Here is a 19,678-nt window from a genome sequence, read left to right on the forward strand (position 1 = left end):
TCTTCAGATGGCTCAACTTGAACACGATATTTCACGTGTTCTTTATTTTGTGCTCTTGTTGTCAGTGCACGTGTTTTTTTTAAATGGCGGAACCACACTCTGTGTATCTCAGATGATGGACACATTTGTAGAAAAAGTTCTTGAGGCCGTTGTAATCTCATTACAGGATACATGTACCAAATAATGGTCGTCTTTGATCCCACAGATGTTTCACCTCTTGTACATGTTGTTGTTTGCTAAATCAATCAAGACAATGAATGAGTTGTGTTATGGGAGCGTGAGGACACTGTTGATTGTGGGACAGCTTGTTGCTGTCTCGGCTGTCCTGCTCTGATGTGATGTTCTGTGATTGAGTCATAGTTTAGATTCCCCTGCAGGCTGTTTTCATGTCCCCCCTCCAATCAGAGGCCAGAGACTGGATTAACACAGTACGAGCTGCCGTGGAGCCTTGGCGGTCTGAGGTGCAGACTGACTCTCTACCTGATCTTATACTTCTATCCCAGTGATTACCAACCAGGGGTTCTTGTACCCCAGGGAATACTACTGCAGTTGCCAGGGGTACGTGCAAAGATTGTAGAGTTGCTCAACTTATTTGAATAAGTAAATAAATTATGATGTGAATAAAATAATAAATCCACATTTTAACATTAAGTCAACTGTAACACCTGAACACCACACGTTGCAGTTATGTAGCCTAAGAATCAGAATCAGCTTTATTGGACAAACAGGGAATTTGACTCCGGTAATCTTTGCTCTCAAAGTACAACACTTAACATATTACGAATAAAAACAGAGATGACCGTAAGAATAAAAATAGTGTACAGTATAACAATACAATAGAATTTACAATTTTACAAAAAATATACAAAAGAGAGGGAAGGAAAAGTGCAATATCGGTCAGTAGACAGAGATTTAGGATTTAAATATGAGTACAGTGCAAGGCAGATCAGTGCAATGGTAATATATTAATAACAATATTGTAATTGTAGGATTGAAATAGACATGAGGTAGATGAGCTGAACAGTGGTGGTTGACTTTGTTGACTTAGTCAGTTTGATTAAGTGTGTAAAAAAACTAGTTAGAAAGCAAGCACAGAAGTTTAGCTAAAAGTAACGCTAGAAATAACTAGCTAAAAGTAAGGACTAAACTGTTCGAATTATTAGCTACAGGAATAGATAAAAGGATAAAATAGCTAATAGTGGAAATAGTTAGCTAACCGGTGAAATAGTTAGTTAAAAGTAATGGATACATAAATAGAAATAACTAGCTAAAATTAAGGGCTAAACTGTTCAAATAATTAGCTACAGGAATAGAGAAACAGATAAAATAGCTAAAAGTTTAAATAGATATCTACCGATTGAAATAGTTAGCTAAAAGTAAAGGATAAATGGTAGAAATAAATAGCTAAAAGTAATGGCTAAACAGTTCAAAATATTAGCTAAAAAGTAATGAAGAAACTGATAAAATACCTAAAAGCTGAAATAGTTAGCTAACGGTTGAAATAATTAGCTAACGGTTGAAATATATTCATCTAACGGTTGAAATAGTTAGCTAAAAGTAATGGACAACTGTTCTATCCCATTCCATCTCATCTCCATCCCGTCTCATAATATATAAAGATATACGTGCATTAAAACCTCAGTGAGAAGCTATGCAGAGCCTCCGCCAGCTCAGAATGTAATCGCAGGGCTGGGAAACTTTCTCAGGGCATTTTCTAATGTCTGCTTCAGCACCACCACCTCCAACGCTCATCTCTATAGTAACATGTATGAATGGATGAGTGTCAAGGCGCTAGAATGTAGGTCAAAGCAAAGATGGAGTCCTTGCACGCAGGAAGGTATGCGTATGAGAAATACTCTTGAAAATTATGAGTTAAAGAGATTTCTTGAGATGGTGTTTCATATTTTAAGACAACACAACATCTGATTATCTTTGTGTTGATATAGAAGGAGGAAAAAAAAACAGGTCTTTGTTTCCTTATTTTCTCATCTTTTTCTCATTATGTTCAGCCTTTACATCACTTCCTCCAGGGCAGGATGGATGGAGGGAGGGAGGGGGTGTTTGGCGCAGCAGTCGGCGCAGCCCTGCTCTCAGTGGTGGACCTGCCAGACCTCAGTACAGTCAACAGACAGGGATGAGTCAAAGTGTCCTCTGGCCAGCAAAGAGTGCGTCACTCATACACATGAGCAAACACATGGAGACACACATACACACTCTTCCACTCACACGTACAACAACCCATATGCAAAGGTGCCAATGTCGCCCAGCGAGAACCCCGTATCTCCAAAATGTCAAATGTGAAAAACAAAAATGCTGCTGAGCATCATGGGAGTTCATCCTGTTGGTTTTATAGGATACATTTCCCCTTAAGAACAGCAAATAGCATAATCTCAAATTGAGGTAAAGAGATGGCGCTTCTTATTTTTAGCTTTAGCCACATTTCTAAGAATGTTAACATTTGACTTTGTCTCTGACTTTATGGCCAAAAGCTGACAGGAAGTTCTTTAACAACATTCAACTTCAACATACATCATGTCGGGTGGACAAAGCCAAATAACCATGGCTGTATTTGAGGGCCATCTCTACTACCAACAGCATGTACTGATTTGGTCAAACTGTAGCATGTAGTGTGCAAACAAAAGCCAAAATCTGCAGTATGCCAAAAATACCCGGATGCTGTAATGATTCGGAGAACATCTCCAGTATGCATCGGACCAATACCTCGCCTACTGCGTCCCACAATGCAAAGTAAGTAGCAGTGTTGTAGTGGACTACTCGAGGTCGACCTTGGGCTCTCTCTCCACTTTTTGAAGGTCTCTGTCTCGTCTCAGAATCGACCGCATTTCATCAGTCTCAGATAAAGAGGACTCTGGATTTTATTTCAAGACCGGTCAAGACTACAACTGCCTTTTGATTATTTTATCAAGGCATTTCTCATTATGCACATATGGCAATAAAAGAAGTAAATGAAGAAGAACCCTAATTTGTTTCCTGTGTGTGTTTTTTATGGAATTTTGGATCTTTCAGATCAATTTGAGAACTGCCTATTGTTAGCATTGTTTACATTTCGTGCCATGCAGTGTGGGACTTGCGCTGTTCCTGTCTTTGTCTTGACCCGGTCTCAACCCCTTTAAAGTTTCGGGCTTGTCTCGGTCTCGATTCACTCTGGTCTTGGGGATGACGTGGTTTCGTGGTCATCACTACAACACTGGTAAGTTTCAGAGAATACAAACAATAGAATTAGTTAATATATTAAATGCAACGTATGGCAGGGAAATGTACATTTGAACCCACACTCGGGACTAAAAGTCTGGAAATCTTCGCCTTCAAGTCTTTGAGTATTGCTTTATAACCCCCGGTAACGATATACGACATATGCATTGCAACAGCAGCGCACCTACTGTGTTCTTGCACACACACCCCCGCAATTTCTCACACCCACTCTCCTGCTTGACAATCACTTGAATCCATTCACACATTTACGCTTCCAAAAAGCATGCATACAAAACTGCCAACTCCCCTCATAACCCCCTAAAAAAAAAAAATAAAGAAGTAATAAAAACATCTGCAGGCAGTGACCCGGGGTCATGTTGTTATGATGTGGCATACATGCAGCCAGTCATCCAAGAAAAAGCGAGCGAGCGAGGGGAGGGCGAGGCTCTGCAGCAAAACACGGCCATATGGCGACAACATCTCCATATGCCGCGGTTTACACGGGGTAAAACTGTGAGAGGAGTAAACAAGCGTGGCTCAGCCACATGAAAGCGGCGAGGGTGTAAATAAATGGGGCGGTAGAGGCCCGGGGAGGGGGGCAGCTCACCACCGAGGTGCCCTTTAGCAACACAGCTAACTCCTGCTAGCTGTGAAGGAGCTGTGAAGGAGCCGCTCTGTGGACGACGGGGGAAGCTGCAACAAAAAGGAAGGTGGGAATGTGTGACTGTGTGAGGAAGAGTAACATCTCTTCAATGTTTGATGAAAAAAAATTATCAGAGTATCATTTTGATATTATTATTTTATTTTTTTTATTATCATTATTAGCACTTTAATTGTTACCATTTATAAGCAGTGTAACGTTTAATTAATGGTTTAAAGCACTTAATATTTATCGATTTATCGATTAGTTAGTGTGTTAGTGTGACATTAAACTGAATGTCTGAGATGTGGACAAAACCAGACATTTGAGGACGTTATCTTGGGCTTTTGGGAAACACCGATCGACATTTTTCGTCATTGTATTTGACATTTTAGAGTAAACAAATGATCCACAGATTAATCGACAATGAAAGTGATTGTTAGTTGCAGCCCTATAAAGCACTATACTGTAGTTGTAAGCAGACATAAGGACATTTAAAGTGTTAATTCCTTTTCAGTATTTGGCAACAATCATAAAGACAGAATTTGCATAAATACAATTGTGTTTTACTGTGTTGTTATTCATTATCAGTTTACACAGCAGCCTCCATTTGTGGGCGTTGACAACTGCATTGACATTTCCATATATTATAGTGCATTGTAAACCCTTTAGCAAATGTTAATGTGCTGCCTATACATGCTAAATTGGCAGGTTAAAGTAAAGTGTGAGCATTATTTATTTATTTATGAATTCAGGAGCGTTTCCTCCTGTAGTTGGCTTCACTTAGCCAGGTGAGGATCATGGCATTTGAACTTAGATAAGACACCAGTCTTTGCAGCAGTGTTTCCTTTAGGATTTGTTTTTAGCAGTGGGGGCAGGTCTGTCCAAGCAACCTACACTTAGAATGGACCCACCGCCGTGATGTTTTGGTGGAGCTGTTCGTTTAATAGTCGACTCAGAAGAAAGCGAACGTTTTGACGATAAACTAAATCAACACAACAGTATGTGGAGTTAAACTGGACGGGCCCAATAACCTCGGAATAGTTCGACTTGTTGTTAAATTGCAAGGTGGTGGGTGCATTATGTCGTCAGGATGATTTAAAAGGCAACCGCGACTAAATTTTTTGTACAGTCCTATTTCTGATACCGTGGTGGCAGATATTTTGCCATGGCGGGCCGCCACTACGAAATCAAAATTGTTCTCGTTCTGTCGGAAATTCTGCCACGGATGTCACTTTTTTTCGGATGTCCGTTTTGGGGTGTCCCGTTACCTTCCTCTTCCTTTGTGTTGTAATTCTAACCTCCGGTGGATTTGTGAGGACCATGGTTAACTGTTCCTCAGATCTCTGCAGGGTAAATCCAGACAGCTAGCTAGACTATCTGTCCAATCGGAGTTTTCTGTTGCACGACTAAAACAACTTTTGAACGTACACATGTTCCATCAAAACAAGTTCCTTCCCGAGGCTATTTTGCAGCGGCGCCATTATTGCGTCCGACGCTTAGCGCCGCCCATGACGATTGTGATTGGTTTAAAGAAATGCCAATAAACCAGAGCACGTTTTTCTCCCATCCCGGAATGCTGTGTGGACTAGCCAGACCCTCCTCCTCAGCGCTGTGGAGGAAGGTCTGGCAATGCGGGACTATTTATGCATTAATAAGTAAAAACCTATTTTACATACTATTGATTGATGTATACCCATATTTTGTATGCAAAACGTAAGTCTCCTCTACTACACTGTAGAGAAAAATATTGTATTTTTCGAGGCTAGTGCCGTTTAAGACGTTTGTGATTGGTTTTAAAGAAATACCAATAAACCAGAGCACGTTTTCTCATCCCATCCTAGAATGCTGGTCTGGCAAAGTGAGACTATTGCAGCGTAGACCCAGAGCTGAATCAGTCAGTCGATCGACAGACACTGTTTTGATAATTAATAAATTATTTGAATAATTTTCAATTCAAAAAAATGCCCCAAAACGTCCGGCTTCAAGGTTCTCAAATGAGAGAATTTGCTGTTTTTTCTTTACATTACGTAACTGAATACTTTTTGCATTTTGCTTTTTGGACAAAACAAGCCATTTGAATGTTTTTAGATTAGAAAAAAAAGCCTCTTTCGTTTTCTGTGAGCTTTAAACATTCATTTATATATTTTTACAACACCCATTTGATTTTTATGCACAAGTCTGTGCTTCACTTGCTGGTTGTAAGATGAAATCAAAAGTCCAATGTGATGGAGTAAAAAAAAAAAATCCTTAAAGCCAGTATATGTGTAGAACTTTAATGTGATTTTAAATTTCTGCATATTCTTTATTGGCTTCAAGTGAAATTATGGATTTAGAAAAACGTGCACTTAAACTGTCAATAGTAAAAGTAGTCAGTATGCAAAATGGTCTTTGAATGAGTGTTACATTGACATGAATGCAGGATAACATCCTGTTTAAGCACATTTACTGCACATGTTAATACTATAGCAGGAACAAGTGGAGCTGATTATACTTCATATAGTGTTGGGCAGGTAAATATTTTAATAAGTGATATGTTTTTAATGTAAATGTTTTACAATATCTGTAAAAGAACTAGCACCTTACAGCCATCAAACAAATCGTCGCTGTCCCGTCGGGAGGAAACCTTGTATGTCCAAAACCGTCCAAAAGCTTATTCGAAAACATTTTATTGAGCTGTTTCCCTTAAGTTGAAGTAAGACAAAATCGCCTCGTCGCGGTTTAAATATTTGTAAAACCCACGAACATAAAGGGAGACCAATAGCATTGTCTTATGAAAAAAAAAATGTTAATGGTAAAATATGGAGATACAAGGTTTGTAACAAATAGAGTGTAGAATAGAATAGAATAGAATACAGTTTTATTGTCCACAGAAATGGAGCAAAAGTACAAAGTTGCACAAAATTAAAATACTCCAGTGGAATTCAAGTTCCTCCAAATTGTGCAATATTTACGTAAATGTAAACAAACTGTTAATGCACTTTATAACTCCCCCCTTTGCCTGACAGGTCATCTGTGCAGCACAGATGGAAACATCTCCAACCAAACGCAGCTCCTGCTAATGTGTTTCCCTGAGCACAGGCGCTACGTTCCCACATTCTCCCACTAAAGCTTCATTAAAGCTTTATTGTTCCATACGGCGCCACATAATGCAGTCCCACTTCCAGTGGGAAAGGTGCAGCGTGGCGCTCGGCCCTCCCTGCATGCTGCTCGGTGAAGTGACAGGTGCAGCGGAAATGTGCTGCAGCAGCAGGACCGCCACAGCTGACCGATATCGGATCTATTATCTACAAACGTCGTACTTTCGTAGGGCCACTTTTGCTTTTGCACGCGCAGGCTTGCTGACAGCATCCTTAAAGTGCTCATATTATGCTCATTTTCAGGTTCATAATTGTATTCAGAGGTCGTATCAGAATAGGTTTACGTGGTTTAATTTTCAAAAAAACACCATATTTTTGTTGTACTGCACATTGCTGCAGCTCCTCTTTTTACCCTGTGTTGAGCTCTCCGTTTTAGCTACAGAGTGAGACATCTCACTTCTGTTCTATCTTTGTTGGGAGTCGCATATGCGCAGTAGCTAGGTAAGGACTACTAGCCAGTCAGAAGTAGAGTATGAGGGCGTGCCACGCTAGCAGCTAGGCGAGCATTATAACGTGTGTTACAAAGTGACGCGCGTTTGTCGTGGAAGTAAAGGCTGGACTACAACAGAGCTGTTTGGAGCAGTTTGTGAACAGTGCTTTCTGTTGGAGATGGTAAGTCCCTTTGGGGTGGACTTTGGGCTTTTTCCACTTTGTAAACCTATAACCAGGGTGTGAACTACAGAGGGAGCTAGATAATAGAATAAAAATAGAAATAGAAACGTTGGAAGCCATTAATTGGTGCGCAAAGTCCTTGAAATCCATTCTGCAGTAAGCATCATATAGCCATGGCAAAAAGAAAACAAGGCAGTTTAATTCATTTTTGGTTTTACTAAGAAATTGTGTAGCGATGATGACCGATTCAATGCCGCAAGCCCCGTTGGCACACCTACCCCCCCGGGGTGACAACACAAGAAGAAGCTAAAGCCTAATTGAACGGAGGTATTATGGTATTCTTCGGTAGCCTGAGTAATTTTAACCATTGTTCATGTGAAATCTCTAAGACAGCCTGATACTTTGTTTATTTGTGGCTGTTTGACCTATCAATTCCTTCAAGTATGATAGGGTAAACCCTGTATTGTGCATACACTTGTAGCCGTTATGTATCTTTGTAAGTCATTTTAAGTTGCAAGCGCACACCCCCTGGTGAAAATTAAAAAGTGGGCTACCCCAAAGGTCACGGTATAGTTCGAACACTGCCTATAACGTGCACAAAAAAAGATATATAACACAATAAAAGAAAGGGAAAAAGCCAAAAAACATAATGCCAGCACTTTAAAAGAGACCAATGAGACCAGCTCATTAAAGGTGCCCTGCCACACGTAATTTCATTACTTTGTGGTAATGTCTGAAGTTCTACCATGGACTCTGTAACTTTTTTTGTGGAAAAAAATGCCCTTGTTACCTTGTTTCAAGCCATTCTAGCGTGGTATATAGAAAGCCTACAGGAAGACTCCACTCGATTTCTGCCAGTTCTCATTAATATTCAACAAGCTAAGCTGCTTGAATCTGATTGGATGAAAGTAAAAACGGTTTTGTGTGGCAGGGCACCTTTAAGTTTTATGGATTTCTGTAACTTGTTCCAGGTAGAGGGAGCAGCAAACTTAAACGCTTTTTTCTCCCCCCAGTTCAGTTCTAACCTTTGGAACAAACAGAAGGAAAAGATCCTGGGAACGAAGATTGTAAGTCTATTTACTATTTACACCGATATAGGTCAGAAGGTAGGATGGAAGAAGACCTAAAATAGCCTCGTATATGAAGATATGCTAGTGTTTAAGTCTCCGTGGTGATAGAGAAGGCCATCCAACACGTTCATAATGGTGAGTAAGGGGTTTAAAACCAGTAATTAACCTCAGAGCTCCATGGTATACAGTGTCCAGTGCATGCAAACTGGGATTATTATTATTAATAATTATTATTATTATTATTATTCCTCTGTATTTGGAAACTGACCACAAACCACAACAGTTTTCTGAAAAGTACTTTTTTTATTAATATTTTACAATCCTTTATTCATGGTTATGTCATTATTTACTTTTTCAGCGCCACTTTGCAAGTGTCATTATTCCATGCTGTCTGACGACAACAACCACAACAAAAAAAAAAAAAAAAAAAAAAAAAAACAAAGGAGGTTTGAAGAATGAGAGTCTATACAACACTTTTTGTCAAGGGGCAGAGAGAGATTCACATTTCGGCTCTCGGATTGACCTCTCATCCCTTCCGCTTGTCAAAAAAAAAAAAAAAAAAAAAAAAAGTAAACAAAACAGGTTAAAAGCTGTCAGTCAAGTGAATACGTGTAGAGTTGTCTGTCTGTCTGTAAAAAAAAAAAAAAAAAAACACACCCCACACTTGCAGTTACTGATCTAATAAAAAAATAATACAAAAACAAAAACAGAACAGAGGTCCTCGTTCTCCTCTGGGATTTCTAAATGCTTCCCCCAATCTCTGAAAAAAAGAAAAAAAAAATAGAATAAACTAGAATAAATCCACCAAACACTAAATCTAAAGATGGTCTCTCTTCCAGGTGCTGCTCCAAACATTGGAGGATAATCTTTGCATTTCCCAAAAAAAAAAAAAAAAAAAAAAATACTTTTGGTGAAAAGAAAAAAGGGGCCACTGGCAGGTCAAGAGAGTGACATTCTCAAATGATTGATACAAATTAAATTTTTGTTGTGAAAGTGTTGGGAGGGGGGGGGGGGGTGGGGGCGGTGATTATTTAGTGGCTGTTGTGCTGTGGCTGGTGGATACATTTCCTCATAAAATGATCTATCAAATACTTCCTGAGAAATAAAGGAAATATCTACCTGGCATGGAGGAGAGAGAGAGAGAGAGAGAGAGAAAAGGAGGGGGGGGGGGGGAGATGACAGGGGAGCTGGCCGACAAAGAGAGAGAGAGGAACGGAAAAGATAAAGCCAGTCCGAAAACTGAATCAAAATCCAAGTGTTTGGGTGATTTAAAAAAAATATAACAAAAAAAAATAAAATAAACTGTGCGTTGGCAGCAGGATGTGGAAAAAGCTAAAGTCATGACTTGCCGGTAGTGAGACGCGGGCAGTGAGTGTGTGTGTGAGTGTGTGTGTGTGTGTGTGTGTTTACTGTGTGGCCGGTCCGAGCCCTCGGTGTGTAAACATGCAGCAGAGAGCTGGAGGACAGAGGAGATGTGGGCAGCAGTGCTGGTGTTGCTCAGTTTGTGCTCTTGGGCACCGAGAGAAGAGGAGGAAGAGAGGGAGGAAGAGAGGGAGGGAGGGAGGGAGGCTGGTGGGAGACTCAACAAACTGCCCGTCCAGCTGCTGGTAGCATCCGACACCCACGACTGCTCGCAGGGATCACTGCTGGAGCCTTTTTAGTGTTAAATCCACCAAAAAATAAAAATAAAAAACCACACTGACAGTCACATCTTCTCACGTTATAGTCGTATCGAGTCAGGCAGAGAGATCGGCTTTTTCGTTTGTCCAGGTCCCGAGAGACGCGCGGTTAGTTCGCGAAGGCGTGTCTGCGGCGGCATTTCTCCAGATGTCATCTTTAACGGGTCATCGACACACCTCGAAAAAGCAACGGTTCAACATTCGGGCGAAATGCCGCGATTTGCGTTCTTAGCTTAGCTTAGCAACAAAGACTGGAAACAAGCGGGGTAAATCATACAGAGGGAAAAAAAATATATATATATATATAGCCTGACACATAACCCCCCCGCCTCCCCCGTAAAACGGCGAGCTCCTGTTTTTCCACTGGATTAAACAAACGATATACACGACGTGTACATTTACCTTGGACAGAGCCAGGCTAGCTGTTTCACCTGTTTCCAGTCGTTATGCTAAGCTAAGCTGAATGGAGCTTTCGATATATAACAAGCCATCGATCTTCTCATCTACCTCGCTTGGCAAGAAAGCAATTAAAATCGCATTATTCCCCAAAAAAGTGACCTCCATTGTGTTTGTAGTGGACGCGAAAATCTCTTAAATACCTCAAAACACGGGCGAATAAAAACCAAATCTACACGCAAGACTGGATACCACTTTTTTTTTTTTCTTTCCTTCTTAAATTTTTCAATATTACTTGGGTGAACTGAACCCTTTAATTTAAAGTAACACCACCGTGTGAACCACAGACTTGTGAAAGGGCCCCGAGGGGCCACAACGCAGAATTTTGAAATACAATTCCGACATATTATTTTAATGTTGCAAGTAGGATCCCTTTCCTCGCAAAGTGCCGTGACATAACACAACAGCCCACCAGGTAAAAAAAGAAAAAAGAAAAAAGAAAAAGAAAATAAAAAAAGACAAGTTCCTACCGACAGCCCCTCCGCCGTGGCTCGATGGGAGGAGGCAGGGCGGGATATATTCTTTACAACCACACAGCGGCTGGAGGATCCACACAGTCAAGCGCCCGCTGTTGCCACGCGGCGAGAGTACGACGCGGGAGGACCCGGCGCCACCTACGACCAAACACTGACCCGCCCATTTTGGGCTGCTGGCGGGGTTCATCTTCCACCCTGCTGAACAGGCGGGCGGGCTCGCCGTTTACTTCTACGGCAGTCAGGGTGAAGCTACAGCTGGTAACTTTCATAGAAAAATAACGTTTTGTCATATTTGCCCAAACTGTCTCTATATCCAGACAATACTACGTGAATATATATATATATATATAAAAAAATTTAATAAAAATTCATGTTTGTCTGCCTGCTCCTGGTACTCCTAATAGCATACAGAAAACATTCAGTCAGAGCTGAGGCGTCTCTAACGCAGCGTCAATGACTACTGGTGGAAAACTAGGCAGCGCTGAGCCAATAGAAAATCAAGATCCGGCGCTGTCAAATTTTCCAGTTTGACTGCAGCCATCGACGCCGCTCAGATCTGATTGGTTGTTAATCTCGGGGCACGGTGGAAAACTTGCAAACACCATTAGTAGCAGTAGGTGGAGTCAGAGGATACGTGGATTTTTTTTTTTTCCCCCCTACAGATTATCTGTCTAATGTGCTATTGCCAGGATATAACGACAGTTGTAGGAAATATGACAAAAAAAAAAAAAGTTACCAACTGAACCTTAAAGTCCAGTCGCCGCCGCTGCACGCCAGAGGATGGCTTCGCTGCTCCGAGGGTCGGCTGGTAAGGCTCGTCGGTGTTGAGGCGATAAAGCTCCAACGAGCTGTAGTTGCAGCAGCACCAGGAGGGCAGGAGAACGACATGATTTAGCTACCAGAAACTCACATTTACCGGCTAAAAAACGGTGACCTCGGAGCCAAAAGGATAATCACGTTGTTAGTTTTTTTTTTTTTTTTTTTTTTTTTTGACCCGAGTCTCACAAAAAAAACTCATTCCATTCGTGGACGATCTTAGAGGTGAAATTTACGGGGGGAGTTAACGACACGTAACTGAAATTGTAGCACGCTGGCTCTGCTTTCGTTTTCCAGCGCTTTTTGGGGAGCCAGTTCCTGGCGCTACACTTCTGCAAAAGAAAGCTCGTACGAGTGACACGTTTTTCTATCGTCTTTACCGGCGCTGAAAAAAAAAAAAAAAAAAAAAAAAAAAAAAAGATAGAACGCTAAGTTTGTCAGGGTATTCAAAGTCGTGTCACCTTTTTAACAACGCGCACTCAGGTGTTAGTTCATCAGCTAGTTGAACCTTATGAACTGGCAGCTGAATGCATCTCCATATATATATATATATATATATATATATATATATATATATATATATATATATATATATATATATATATATATATATATATATATATATATATATATATATATATAAAAACAAGGCCGAGCCCAGGAACGCGGCGTGTCTTACGGGTCCCGGTTGCGGGTCGTTACGCTCCTGTACCGATCTCGAGTCAGTTGGCGTCCCCCTCTGACCGCCGCCACCGCCATCTTGGCTTCTCGCTGGAATTACAACACTCGAGTCAGATTTTTCGCTTAAATCCCGCCCTGCCGCGTGGATCGCTGCTCCGGGCGTGTTGCGGCACTGACACGACACGGATTTAGCGCGTGCGCGGTTGAGGTCGTCTACGCTCGCTGCCTCTTCGAAGTCCGTGTCAGAGCCTGTACTGTGTGTGGTTAACCAATTCTCTTTGGTTCTTAAAAAGGGGGGGCTGATATATGCAAAACATTTTTAAAGCCAACATAAGAAGATAACACAGGGAGGGGAGGGGGGGGAAGCACACGATAGTCTGATTATTAGGGGAAATATTTTTTCTTCTTTTTTTTTTTTTTTTTTTTTTTTTTTTTTGTCTTCTGGGCCAAAACAAACCAAAGCCTTGTTGTTATTAAAGAGAGTTCCAGTTCAGGAAAAGATGGAAATAAAAAGACCTGATGGGTGGAGAAGGAGGAGGAGGAAGAAGGGATGACAGGGTGGGAGGAGTAATCACTGCCCCCACCACCCAACCCACCCCCCATCCCCATCCTGAACATCCCCCCCCTCCTCTCCCCCCACAAACACTGAGGTCAATCAAAAGGAATGTCAGCAGGTGGAGCACCCTTCTTCATTGCGTTTGTTCTTCATCCGTCTGTCCCTCTCTCACGTCCTCAGCTGTCTGTCCGTTCGTCTGTCTGTCTGTCTGTCTGTCCGTCTGTCTGTCGTCCTCTCTGCGGGTCACTGGAGGTCTCGGTCTTCTAGGTACCGGTACTCAAACGTGAAGCCTTCCTTCTTCCGCTGGCCCCATTTCTCATAGTCAAAGTAAATGTATGTTCCCTGAAGAAGGAGAACATGGAAAAAGGCATTATTTAAAAAGACAGGAGGACGACCTGGCTGCCTAGACAACTGAACCTGCTCTGAAAAGAAAAAAAAGAAGGTTTTAGTGTGTGTACAAATGCATCTTTTTTCCGAGCCCTTCCCAGCATGCTTTGTGTAAAAAAAAAAAAAAAAAAAAGCGGGGAAACATTCATAACCCCCCGGGGAAAGCCACCAGGCGCAGATGTGCCGTGTTCTTTTTGTTCTGTCGTACGCCATGCTTCGTACCAACCCCAGGGGGGGGGGGAAGCTGAGCCTGACTCGAAGATTAAGTAACTTTGGTCCTTTTTCCTGGATAGTTGGGCTTCTACCATAAAAGTACGAGGTCTTCAAATGGTTTCTCCCACTTTAGTCCAGTTAGAACGACACGGATCAAAGATTAGAGGCTGTGTCGTACGTGTTAAAATGCAACTCTGTACAGCACTTTGGTCAGCTTGAGCCGTGTTAAAGGGTGCTCGAGAAATAAACTTCACTTGCTTACTAGTGATGGGATATTCGACCGGGGAAGTTTCCACAGGGTGTTTTATTTGGAAAATTGTCTGGATGCTCCACTTCCTGCCCGGCCCGCTGAATGCCCCGCGGCTCCGTCAAAAAACGGAGACGCTTCTGGGTAGGGCTAGACCCGTACTGGGTTTTCAAGGCCGATATCGATACCTGATTATTAGTAGTTAATAAAACCGATAATTTTTGGACCTGATATGCAAACTGCCCAAAAAAAAAACCAAAAAAAACAAACGGCCCAATAATCAGCCAGGGCCGATAATCGGTCTATCCCTACTTCTGGGACGCGCTGCTTCTCGGCTGGTGGAATCACAAGCGCTGCGTGAAGTGGGCGCAATTTTTGGCCGGCGGCACGACCAGAACGCAGCGCAGACGCGATTGGTGGAATTTAGGGGTCAGACTGTTGGCTGGGCCACAAAAAAAAAATAAGCCTCGAAATGGTTAATGATTCAACGGTTCTAATGACTCGCAGGCAGCCACTGGTTCTCTCTTTTTTTGTAATAACGGACAATTATTGTACCTGCTAATCTGCAGGGATTCATTTATTAGAATTGAGAGTTTAGTCCCATGATTTTTAGCTCATCTTAAAAATGTATCAGGACCCCAGACTGTATATCAAATACGGGCGGTTCCAAAACTTGCCAAGCAAGATAAAAAATTTTTTTTTGTTGTTGTCGTTTCTGGGTTAAAGCAGACATCATGACTACTGTACTGCAGATCACAATCGTTATTGTTTTACGGGTTTAAGATCCTTCGATATAAATCACGCGTTTACATTTCTGCTGACTATTTTCAACTTGATGCTGTGCCGTTTCAGGATGCATTTCTCTCTACAGATTCAGGCAGTCCCCGGTTTCCATTCACGGCCGCGGGGTATAAAAATCAATCGGCAGACTCTCAAAACTTCCCCTGAGAGGTTGTTATTCATCACAGTGAATATCAAGTCTGCATGAATTGTTAATTCATTCATTCTTCTTCTGCCGAGAACAGCAGAAAGACTTCATTCGGATCTCTAAATAACTGCAGTATGCTTTTTCAAAAAGGGTTAGAATTAGGCTAAAATATACAGAACCACTGGTATGGGCCTTCAATCATCTTTCTCCTCTGACATGTAGAGCTGGGCAATATATCGATATTATATAGATATCGCGATATGAGAGTAGATATTGTTTTAGATTTTGGATATTGTAATATGGCATAAGTGTTGTCTTTTCCTGGTTTTAAAGGCTGCATTACAGTAAAGGGATGTCATTTTCTGAACTTACCAGACTGTAACTGTTCTATTATCCGCCTTTACCCACTTCGTCATTATATCCACATTACTGATTATTATATCTAAAATCTCATTGTGTAAATATTAGTCAACACTACAACATCCTTGCGGTAGCGATATCGAGGTATTTGGTGGAAAATATGATATTTGATTTTCTCCGTATCGCCCCAGCCTTACTAAGATGTTAAAAAAAAAATAAAATAAAAAAAATGTGACGCTGACCTGCTCAAACTCATCCGTGATGGTCTTGGGTTCTTCGTGCCTTTGAAACCACATCATGTACTTTGTGTGGAACCTCCAGGACTGCTTCTTCAGGGCTTTGGCTGCCAGATACTGGGCCTTTGTGCCCTGCAGAGGAGAAGAAGAAGAAGAAGAGATAAAAGGAGGATTTCATTAGGAGGAACACGTGCAGAAAACACAGTTGGTGCAGACTTAAAGAAATCCTTGACTTTATGACGTTCAATAATAACTTCCATTGAGTTATTTTGGAGATTTTTGTATTGTACACCTTTGCTGTTTCTTTGATTGTGAATAGTTCTCTTTTTAAAGCAACACCAAAGATTATTTTGTCCCCTTAAAATAAGGTTTCCAAAATCGTTTCAGCGGTTCATCAACTTGTAACAGCGTGAACGTCACTAAAACCTCATTATGCAAGTTCGCCAGATGGTGTAGCGGATCTGCAGTTCGAATGAGAACGGTAATGGACAATTCCGATTCCAACCTGCAGGGGGACCGAAGCGGGAAAAGTGCTTTTGGTGTTGCTTTAAACTGGCAGAGAAGACGATCGACATGTATCTAGGGAACAAGAAAACATCGTGTTTCAGACCCTGAATCACACCGCCTACCTCCAGGTAGTAAAAGATGAAGAAGAGGGTTTCGGTGGAAAGCCTCTGGTAAAACTCTACAGTGTCGGAGTGGGGCGGTGGCACCTGGTGGTGGAAAGGCAGGGTGGGGCACGGGTTCCTCATCAGGTACTGCCTGTAACATCACACAGAGGGAGGATTAGTCAGACAGAACGGATGCAAAGAAGGAACTAGGGCTGAACCAAAATTTATTAAAAAAATCTTTTTTTTTTTTTTTTTATTAAACTAGACACTTCACCTTTTACAATCATGTTAAATAATGTAATACAACCTAAATGTAAGATCCACTGAAAAATAAGAAATGTCTGTAAACAATCCGTGATATGCAACGTTATTCCAACATTTATCTTATGAAGAAAAACAGTTCATATAATAATAATGAAAAGATGAATAAGAGAAATGTAAAATCTGTTACTGTGTATTATGTTGAAAGATTCTAATTAATTAGTCTCGCTTTGCCAGACCATCCACATGCTGCGCTGTGGAGGAGGGTCTGGCTAGTCCACACAGCAAACCGGGATGGGAGAAAAACGTGCTCTGGTTTATTGGCATTTCTTTAAACCAATCACAATCGTCATGGGCGGAGCTAAGCTCCACACGAAGCCGCTGTAAAATAGTCTTGCGAGAGAAAACTCCGATTGGACAGATAGTCTAGCTAGCTGTCTGGATTTACCCTGCAGAGATCTGAGGAGCAGTTAACCATAGTCCTCAGAAATCCACCGGAGTTTTAAATTCCAATAAAAAGGAAAGCGGAAGGAAACTACTAATTTTGACTACTAATCAATTAATTAAATAAATGCTTAAAGCATTTAAACAAAGTTTTGTGTTGGAGTTTGTAACATGTAAGAAAAAAATGCCGTACTACTGGTGCTGTAAGTGTTTTTGCATAGTGCTCGTGTTAGCCGCGGTATACGGCATTTTTTTTTTTTACAATGTTTACATATTGTGTTCGTCTTGTCTGTCACTCTTTCGGCGTTTATTATTTCCGCAGGAAAACCAAAATGTTGCCACACAAATGATTTAAAAGTGGCAGGGGGATCTTCAATAGTAACTCCACGCTCCATCACGCTGACATCACATCGCCTCACGAGACAACTTTTCACCTCAACGAGAAATCTCGTCTCGTTCTCGTGAACCCAATCTCGTGATGGGTCTCGTCTCGTGGAGTAAGCGTCTCGTCACACCCCTACTAATGATCGGTATTAAAAAAAGCCAGTATGGGTCGATCCCTACTGTTAACATTCTGCATTCGCTGAGTTCAACAGACCTTGTTCCAATAACAATAAATATATAATAACTCTTGTATGTTATGGAAAACGTTTATAACTTTGGACACCATGATCATGGAGAGAGCTAAAATGTCATTCAGAAATTGATCTTTCGGTTCGAAAATAGAATTGAAAAAAATAAGACTACTGGTATTTATCAACACACTGCCTCTAATCTGAAGTAAAACAAACTAATTTAGTAATCAAAAGCCAAACGCTCATTAAAGAATCTGTGATGTTTTCGGGACCCGACTAACTGATCCATCAGTCAGACAGATTCACCTCTGACGGGAGGACAAGTAAGAACAATCCCTCAGTGGATCTCACTCTGTCCAGATGCACTTTTCCATCCAAACTGTGTATTTTTAGATCCCTGACAGACCCAGTTTGTCTCCATTAGGCTGTTAGCCGGGTCAGTGTGTACCACAAGTAACGATCATGTCCCCACTAACAGGCAGGAGGTTTGAGACTGGTAACTCAGGAGTTAAAGTATCTGACTAACACACTACTTATATGATTACTTAAAGTGCTCATATTATGCTGTTTGGCTTTTTCCCCTTACCTTTATTGTGTTATATATATTTTTTGTGCATGTTATAGGTTTAAAAAAAGTGAAAAAGCCCACCCCAAAGGGACTTACCATCTCCAACAGAAAACACTGTTCACAAACTGCTCCAAACAGCTCTATTGTAGTCCAGCCTTTACTTCAGAGACAAACGTGGTCACTTTGTAACACACGTTATAATGCTCGCCTAGCTGCTAGCATGGCACGCCCTCATACTCTCATACTACTTCTGACTGGCTAGTAGTCCTTACCTAGCTACTGTCAGGGCACGCCCTCAAACTCGGCTTCTGACTGGCTAGTAGTCCTTACCTAGGTACTGCTAGGTAGGTGCGACTCCCAACAAAGATGGAACAGAAGTGAGATGTCTCACTCTGTAGCTAAAACAGAGAGCTCAACACACAGGTTAAAAAGAGGAGCTGCAGCAATGTGCAGTACAACACAAATATGGTGTTTTTTTTTAAAAGATTAAACCATGTAAACCTATTCTGATACAACCTCTAAATACAATTATGAACCTGAAAATGAGCATAATATGAGCACTTTAAAATCAAACAGTATAAATATCGTAATGTGTGTGTGTGTGCTGGAAATTAACTGTAGTTTCTAAAACGTGCGGAACAAAAGACTTTCCTGTCGTGTTTATTTCACTTGACTGGCGACGTCACACTCTTGTTTTAAACATAAAAAGAAGTATATACAGTATTTAAAATAGGGTTTCCAGTCTTTATGCTAAGCTAACCGTCCCCTGGCTCTAGCTTAATACTGCACAGATATAAGAGGGGTATAAGTCTTCTCCTCCAACTCGCCACTAAAAAGACAATAAGCCTATTTGCCAAAATTTCAAACTATTCCTTGAATGCATAACGACAACTTTCTATGGCAAAAAAAGTCACCTCACGTTCTCACCTAGAGACTTCCACAAAGCTTTAAACGCATTCCTTCATAGCTGACGTAACTGTAGCAGAAATAGCTTCACAACCACAGTGAGGAGTGACTAGGTGAACCCACATTCTGGCCAGTGCGTGTGTGTGTGTGTGTGTGTGTGTGTGTGTGTGTGTGTGTGTGTGTGTCGCTGTCCTTGGACTGTAAAACAGGTACTGTGAGAGTTTGAGTGTTTGGATTGAAATGTCAATTGTCCCTGTGTGGGCTGACTGCACTGTGGATACAGAACCAGCATAATCTGCTCTCTAATTGTGTGTGTAGATATGCTACATTACTGCATACTGGGGTATTTTTAAAATACTAAATACATATCAGCGGTGTGAGTTCCATTATGTCCACATTATTCCTCGTGAGCTGCGGCGTGATTAGTACAGCTGGTTGTTAGATAATAAAGAAAAGCTGCAGAAGTACTTCCAAATCTTTGATTTTTATTTATTTAACCATTACATGCTCGGATCAGTGATTGAGGTCCTTTAGTGCTCTTTGATTTTATCTTATTTTCACAGATTTACAAGTAGAGGAGAAATGTTTTGATTTATTATCTCC

The 19,678-nt window shown here is 41.2% G+C and overlaps 1 protein-coding gene across 4 annotated transcripts in view; it reads right to left on the bottom strand.

Moving 5' to 3' along the window:
* Positions 1–13,426: 13,426 nt before the first annotated feature.
* Positions 13,427–19,678, bottom strand: part of LOC114568239 (CCR4-NOT transcription complex subunit 3) — a 40,863-nt gene continuing 34,611 nt past the window's right edge. For all 4 annotated transcript variants that reach the window (XM_028597714.1, XM_028597713.1, XM_028597711.1 and 1 more), the window contains 3 exons: positions 16,340–16,472; positions 15,717–15,842; positions 13,427–13,681 (listed from right to left, as the gene is read on the bottom strand). In XM_028597714.1, the coding sequence (XP_028453515.1) occupies positions 13,583–13,681; positions 15,717–15,842; positions 16,340–16,472 (358 nt within the window). In that variant the 3' untranslated portion in view covers positions 13,427–13,582. The remainder of the gene's footprint in view (positions 13,682–15,716; positions 15,843–16,339; positions 16,473–19,678) is intronic.

Source organism: Perca flavescens, chromosome 14 (genome assembly GCF_004354835.1).
Source record: "Perca flavescens isolate YP-PL-M2 chromosome 14, PFLA_1.0, whole genome shotgun sequence".
NCBI classification, from domain to species: Eukaryota; Metazoa; Chordata; class Actinopteri; order Perciformes; family Percidae; genus Perca; species Perca flavescens.